The sequence below is a fragment of the Sus scrofa genome, chromosome 7 (assembly GCF_054392235.1).
Source record: "Sus scrofa isolate SSC_HxYL_T2T_F1_AM1 chromosome 7, Sscrofa_HxYL_maternal_Yorkshire_Landrace_v2.0, whole genome shotgun sequence".
Classification (NCBI taxonomy): domain Eukaryota; kingdom Metazoa; phylum Chordata; class Mammalia; order Artiodactyla; family Suidae; genus Sus; species Sus scrofa.
In genome coordinates, this window is record NC_139389.1 from 41,366,360 (window position 1) to 41,373,102 (window position 6,743).

Below are 6,743 nucleotides of genomic sequence, written 5' to 3' on the forward strand. Positions count from 1 at the left end.
TTTGTTATTGTTTGGGTTTGAATCGATACGCCCCTCCCCATCCTTCCTCCCTGGCTGCTAGACACCCAGCTCCCGCCTCCCATCACGCCCCGCGCCCCTCCCCCTCCATTTTGGCGCCTTTTCCTTCCCGCCACGTCGTGGCGGCGTAGAGACCATTCTGACCGCGAGAGCGGGGCGGGGCGGGAGCGGGGCGCGCCGTGTTATGCAGATAGGTCGGCTTCTGGTTGGCTGGAGATGCGCCGGCGGGGGCGGGGCCGGGGTGCGGCGCCGGAGCGCGCGGGGCGGGGGCGGAGGGGAGTCGCCCTGTCCCGCCGCTTCCCCACCCCCTCTCCTCCCTCCGCTGGCCTGGCAGCCCGGCTCCCCGCCTAGGCCTCCTGGAGAGGCCCCGCCCCATCCCCGCCCGCCCGCGCGCCCCCCCGCCGGCGCGCTCCGCCCCTTTACTCCTGGCGGCTGGGCGAGCCGGGCGTCTGCTGCAGCGGCCGCGGTGGCGGAGGAGGCCCGAGAGGACTTGGCGGCAGCAGCGGCAGCGGCGGTGGCGGGACCGGCAGCAGCAGCAGCTACAAGCTCCCTGTGCCGCGGCGCTGCCGCAAGAGTCCCACGAGCCGCCCACCCCGCCGCCCTCGGCGTTGCCTGACCCCGCCGGCGTGTCCGCCAGTCTCCAGCCCCGGCGGCGCCCCCAGTCGTCCTCCGACTCGCCCTCGGCCTTCCGCGCCAGCCGCTGCCGCAGCCGCAACGCCACCCGCAGCCTCACCCCCAGCCGTAGGCACAGCCACCGGCACAACCCCAGCCCCAGCTCCTGCTGCTGCAGCTCTTCCAGACGCAGTCCCTACGCCGACACCCTGGAGGTTGGGATGCTCTTGTCCAAAATCAACTCGCTTGCCCACCTGCGCGCCGCGCCCTGCAACGACCTGCACGCCACCAAGCTGGCGCCCGGTGAGTCCCCCCCCCCCAAATCGTGGATGGAGGGGCGACTGGACTTCCCAGGGTGGGAGCTGGGGGCACCCGGGCCGGCACTGAGTCCTCTGTGACTCCCCCTTTCCTAGGCAAGGATAAGGAGCCCCTGGAGTCGCAGTACCAGGTGGGCCCGCTACTGGGCAGCGGCGGCTTCGGTTCGGTCTACTCAGGCATCCGTGTCGCCGACAACTTGCCGGTGAGTGGGCGCCCCACCACGGGGAGGGCGCTCCGGGCAGGGGGGCGGCAGGGTGTGTTTGGCTCTGGCGAGGGGACCTAACAGACTCTCTGGGGGGCTTTCCAGGTGGCCATCAAGCACGTGGAGAAGGACCGGATTTCCGACTGGGGAGAACTGGTGAGGGAGCGACCCCAAGGATGGGTGGGGTGAGGGGCACCCTCCGACTCCCGCCCTAACGCAGCCCCCTTGCCCCCTCTGCAGCCTAATGGCACCCGAGTGCCCATGGAAGTGGTTCTTCTGAAGAAGGTGAGCTCGGGCTTTTCCGGCGTCATTAGGCTCCTGGACTGGTTCGAGAGGCCCGACAGTTTCGTCCTGATCCTGGAGAGGCCCGAGCCGGTGCAAGACCTCTTCGACTTTATCACGGAAAGGGGGGCCCTGCAGGAGGAGCTGGCCCGCAGCTTCTTCTGGCAGGTGCTGGAGGCCGTTCGCCACTGCCACAACTGCGGGGTGCTCCACCGCGACATCAAGGACGAGAACATCCTCATCGACCTCAACCGCGGCGAGCTCAAGCTCATCGACTTCGGGTCGGGGGCGCTTCTCAAGGACACCGTCTACACGGACTTCGATGGTGAGCCAGGCCTTGGGGGAGCTGCGCGGGAGGGAGCTGCCCAGGTGACTCGGCCTGGCCTGGAGGCCTCCACAGGCTCCCCTCTCCGGCCCTTTGTAAAGGTCATCGGGCCGCCTGGCTCGATGCTAGCAGGGGTGGGGCGAAAGAGAGCTTCCCAGCCTAGGAAAGCCGGCGATTTCAAGCCAGCAGAACCTGTAATGTTTCTGGCATGATTTTATTTTTTGAGTGGAATTCAGTGGGTTCCAACCTTTCCCGATGAATAAGAGGTTGTGGGCAACCGGCCGTAGCCCAGATTTCTGAAGTCTGACCCAGTTTCCTCCCCAGTAAAAGGATAGGAGGGGGAAGGAGGAGGAGAGAGCGGGAGAGATGAAAATTGATGCCGGTTTTGTAATTTTTGTTTTGTCTTACAAGGGACTTAGTTTTCGGTAAGGTAGTTTTAGAGCTGCAGTTTCTCTCCTTTGATCTAGGGAAGGATAAGGAATAGAAACAGTAGTTGTGCTGAATAATTCGTTTTGTTGATTATTTAATTTTGGGGGGTGTTGTAGGGTGAGGGAATTAAGAATGAATGTTGTGAAATAAGATCTCTTGCTGGTTAGAGAATTAGTTGGGTGTCTCCGCAGAGAGGATGAAAACCTATCCTAGGGAGGGGCTTGGAGCGGGTCCTTTCAGAGAAGATGGAATGGAGAGCTCGGAGATCAAAGCACAGGAGGGTGGGTCATCATCTGAGCGGCTTAACCTCACCAACGACAACCTTTCAAAACTTGTGACTGGGGCTTGTGGTTTGTGTTTATTTGCCCTTGGAGGACGCTGGGTTGGGCTGTATTTTTTTGTATTTAACAGTTAATGGCTGGTCCTCCCCGGGTTTTTTTTTTTTTTTTTTTTTTTGAGTCTTTGCTGCCCCCTGGTGAGCACCAGCGGGATGGCCCCCACCTTTTTTTTTTTTTTTTTTACAACTCAAAGTTTGTAAACAGGAATCACGTGGTCTGAAGCCAGCCCTGCAGCTCTGTCTACCTTTCCCTTGTGGGGAGGAAGGGGTGTGGGTGTCTGCCTCTGTGTTCAGAGGGTGGGGAGGACAGCCTCTCAAAGGGCACCCTGACTTAGGATATTGTGCAAGTGTCCTTGCCTGCATCACATCAGAAGTGAGACTCACCCTCACCCGGCTCCTGGGCAAGGATGTTTAATGCAGTTTGAGGCTGGTCTGTGGAATAACTCCCTTGATTGTGCAAACCTTCATCCCCTCTTTCTGTGGCGGGTGGTCCTGCCACACACAAGCCTCAGGGTCTGTGGCCGGCCCTGTTTGTTTCTTGGAGCTGTTTGTAAAGAATTTCAGCTAATGGTCTGGACGGTGAGGGTAGGTGGAAATGCTTTGGGTTGGAGAGTTGCCATAAGTTGCTCATCCACTCCCTTTAGCCCCAAGGCCAAAACAGGAGTTCACCCAGCTGCTGGGGGAGGAAGTAGCGTAGTGGTTGTTTTGTTTTGTTTTTTTAAGAGTTACTCAGCAGACCTCAGCTGCTTTGTGTTTTATTTTTTGCTAAAAGCGTGTTTTCCTTCCTATTCCCCCGGCTCTCAGGAACCCGAGTGTATAGTCCTCCAGAGTGGATCCGCTATCATCGCTACCATGGCAGGTCGGCGGCGGTCTGGTCTCTGGGGATCCTGCTGTACGACATGGTCTGCGGAGATATTCCCTTTGAACATGATGAGGAGATCATCAGGGGCCAAGTGTTCTTCAGGCAGAGGGTCTCTTCAGGTAACTTCTGGGAAGCGCCCCCCGCCCATTTTTTAATCTTTTTAGGGCTGCACATGTGGCATATGGAAGTTCCTAAGCTGGGGGTCCAATCAGAGCTGTAACCACTGGCCTGCTTCACAGCCACAGCAACGCAGGATCCGAGCCGCGTCTGTGACCTAGATCTGCACCACAGCTTGTGGCAATGCCAGATCCTTCATCCACGAAGTGAGGCCAGGGATTGAACCTGTGTCCTCATGGATCCTAGTCAGATTCGTTTCCACTGAACCACAACAGGAACTCCTTAGGAAGCCCATTACTGAGGAGAAGCAGGAATTACAATGCTCTCATCCCGGGGGACAGTCTTTGAGTTCTGGAGGGCTTTGCTCTAAGATACTGGACCCTTGGCTTAGGATTCTAGGGCACGATTTACCCTTGAGAGCTGTGAATCCCCCAGGAATCAAAGGGTGTGCATTTGCGGGTGCCTTGGCAGGGGGCGGGGGGGTGTCAGAGAAAGAGCTCTGAGAATTTTAAGACAAAAAAGACCATTTAGTTCCTCTGAAAGAAACTTAAAAAGACCTTTCAGAGAATCCTGATCCCTCAACCCCTGGCTGTTGGGCCAAAGAGTGAAAAATTAAGGGCTCCCTGAGCCTTCTCCATTAAGGCAGGGTCTCTGAGTACTGTGGTTCCAGTGACCTCATTGTGGGTGGAGTTCGTATTTGTAAGCCAGTAGGTGAATTGAATCACCTCGTCACGTCTCATCAGAATCCCTTGTCATCATTCTTCCTATTTCTAGTGAGTGGGTGTCGTGGGAAAGGCCCTAGCTATTGAAGTTTGAAAACCACAGGCTTAAGAGGGGAGCTGGGTTTTTTTAGCTGAAAGCAGACTAGAGGAGCTAAATGTTACTCATTGAAGAATATGAGTTCTAGAAAGGGCAAGGTCTCTATTGGATCCCTGGCGTGCTGGCCCCTGGAAAGATCTTTGCATTGCAAAAAAACAAGTTGAGTCATTCATAACCTCTATTTTGCTTTCTCCAGAGTGTCAGCATCTCATCAGATGGTGCTTGGCCTTGAGACCATCAGATCGGCCATCCTTCGAAGAAATCCAGAACCATCCATGGATGCAGGATGTCCTTCTGCCCCAGGAAACTGCTGAGATCCATCTCCACAGCCTCTCACCGGGGCCCAGCAAATAGCTTCTCCGGCAGGTTCTCCCCTCTCTGTCAGATGCTCAAGGGAGGGAAAGTGTCTGTTTCCAGCTTCCCGAGTACCAGTGACACTTCTCTCCAAGCGGGACAGTGCTTGATACAGGAACAACATTTACAACTCATTCCAGAACCCAGGCCCCTGGAGGCTGCCTCCCAACAGGAGGAAAAGACTCCACTCCAGGCGTCCTAGGCCTCAGCTCTTCCCATAGATGCTCTCATCAGCGTCCAGCATCGCTGGACTCTGCAAAGTCCCAGGGGTGGGGGTGGGGGGTGGGAGTGGGTCAGAACCCTGCCTTGGGACTGTTCCCTTCCCCACGAGTTCTGCTGAATGCCGCCATGGGTTGGGTAGGGGGAAATCTGGTTGGGGTGGGATAGGACTAGCACCATTTTAAGTCCCTGTCACCTCTTCCAACTCTTCTGAGTGCCTTCTGTGGGGACTCCGGCTATGCTGGGAGAAATACTTGAACTTGCCTCTTTTACCTGCTGCTTCTCCAAAAATCTGCCTGGGTTTGGTTCCCTCTTTCTCCTCCACCCCTCCTGCCATCCTTCATATGAAAGGTGCCATGGAAGAGGCTACAGGGCCAAACGCTGAGCCACCTGCCCTTTTCCCACCTCCCTTAGTAAAACTCCCAAGTGAACTGGTCTTCCTTTTTGGTTTTTACTTAACTGTTTCTAAGCCAAGACCTCACACACACACACACACACACACACATACACACACACACACACACAAATGCACAAACAATGCAAATCAACAGAAACTGTAAATGTGTGTACAGTTGGCATGGTAGTGTACAAAAGATGATAGTTGATCTAATTCTTTTTTAATTTTGCCTTTAAGTTATTTTACCTATTGGGGTTTGTTTTTTTTTTTTTTTTTTTTTTTTTTGGTTTTTTTTTGAAAGATGCGCATTCTAACCTAGAGGTCAACGTTATGTATTTATTTATTTATTTATTTGGTTCCCTTCCTGCTCCAAGCTTCCACAGCTGCCGCCATAGTTTTCTTTTCTCCTTTCCTCCTCTGACTTTGGGGACATTTGGGAGAGGGCTGCAACGCTTGCTGTTTGTTGGTAGGGTGATGGGACTCGGGCGGGACAGCTGCTGCAGCTCCCTGACTGCTGCAGGGCCCCCCCTCGCCTGCTTCCCCAAGTGGGTCTGGGTTCCGTGGGTGATGGGGCCGGGGCGTTGCTGACGTGTACATAGGATAGTCTATATGAAAAGCAGTTCTGGATGGTGTGCCTTCCGGATCCTCTCTGGGGCTGTGTTTTGAGCAGCATGTAGCCTGCTGGTTTTATCTGAGTGAAATACTGTACAGGGGAATTAAAGAGATCTTATTTTTTTTTTTTTTATACTTGGCATTTTTTGAATAAAAACCTTTTGTCTTATTTGTGGCTTATGTGTTGTCCATGCAGAGGCATGCCGATGTGCCTTGATTGACCAACTCTGGTAAATGCCAAAATCTTTCCTGGGAGGAAAAAGGGAACTTTCAGCCTAACTCTGGTTACCTTCAATAGGAGTTCTGGGATAGTCGCCTTTCTGAAATGGATGTACAGCCGAAGGATAGGTGGACCACTCTTGCATGGCCAGAGGCCCCGTGAAATCCCATCCTCTTCCCAGTACAGATTCTATTCAAGCTAGGCTGATAACGTGTACATAGCTATTTCCCAGTGCTAGTCAGATTTCATGAAAATAGCCACTGGTGACTACCAGCTGTGGGATTGTAGAACCTTTCCATCATGGCTGAGAGTTGCATTGGACAAGGCTGACTAGAGATAACAAGAATCTTAAAACTACCAGTTGAAGCTTTTTTCAGTTGTCTCTCCTGCTAGTGAAACATTTAGAGCAAGTACCCTTGATACTGTTAACAGGGGAACTACGTCACTCTAAGTTCCTGTTTCAAGTTCCCTTCACCTTTAGTGTGGGGTTTAGTCATTGATGATAGTTGATGGGTGGAAACGCTTTTTTGTTTTTTGGGGTTTTTTGGTTGTTTTTTAGCAGAGCTTCCCTCTCCAGTGTACTTGAGAGGAAGGGAGATGTTAGCCTTGCCATTTTCTTA

At 54.1% G+C, this 6,743-nt stretch overlaps 1 protein-coding gene across 1 annotated transcript; it reads left to right on the forward strand.

The window, feature by feature from the left end:
• The first annotated feature begins 439 nt into the window (after nucleotides 1-439).
• PIM1 (Pim-1 proto-oncogene, serine/threonine kinase) lies at nucleotides 440-6,072 on the forward strand. Its single transcript, XM_005665927.3, has 6 exons — nucleotides 440-933; nucleotides 1,044-1,150; nucleotides 1,256-1,306; nucleotides 1,391-1,757; nucleotides 3,328-3,504; nucleotides 4,518-6,072. The coding sequence occupies exons 1-6, from the start codon at nucleotides 852-854 to the stop codon at nucleotides 4,673-4,675; spliced, it is 942 nt and encodes a 313-aa protein (XP_005665984.1). The 5' UTR covers nucleotides 440-851; the 3' UTR covers nucleotides 4,676-6,072.
• The last annotated feature ends 671 nt before the right edge of the window (nucleotides 6,073-6,743 follow it).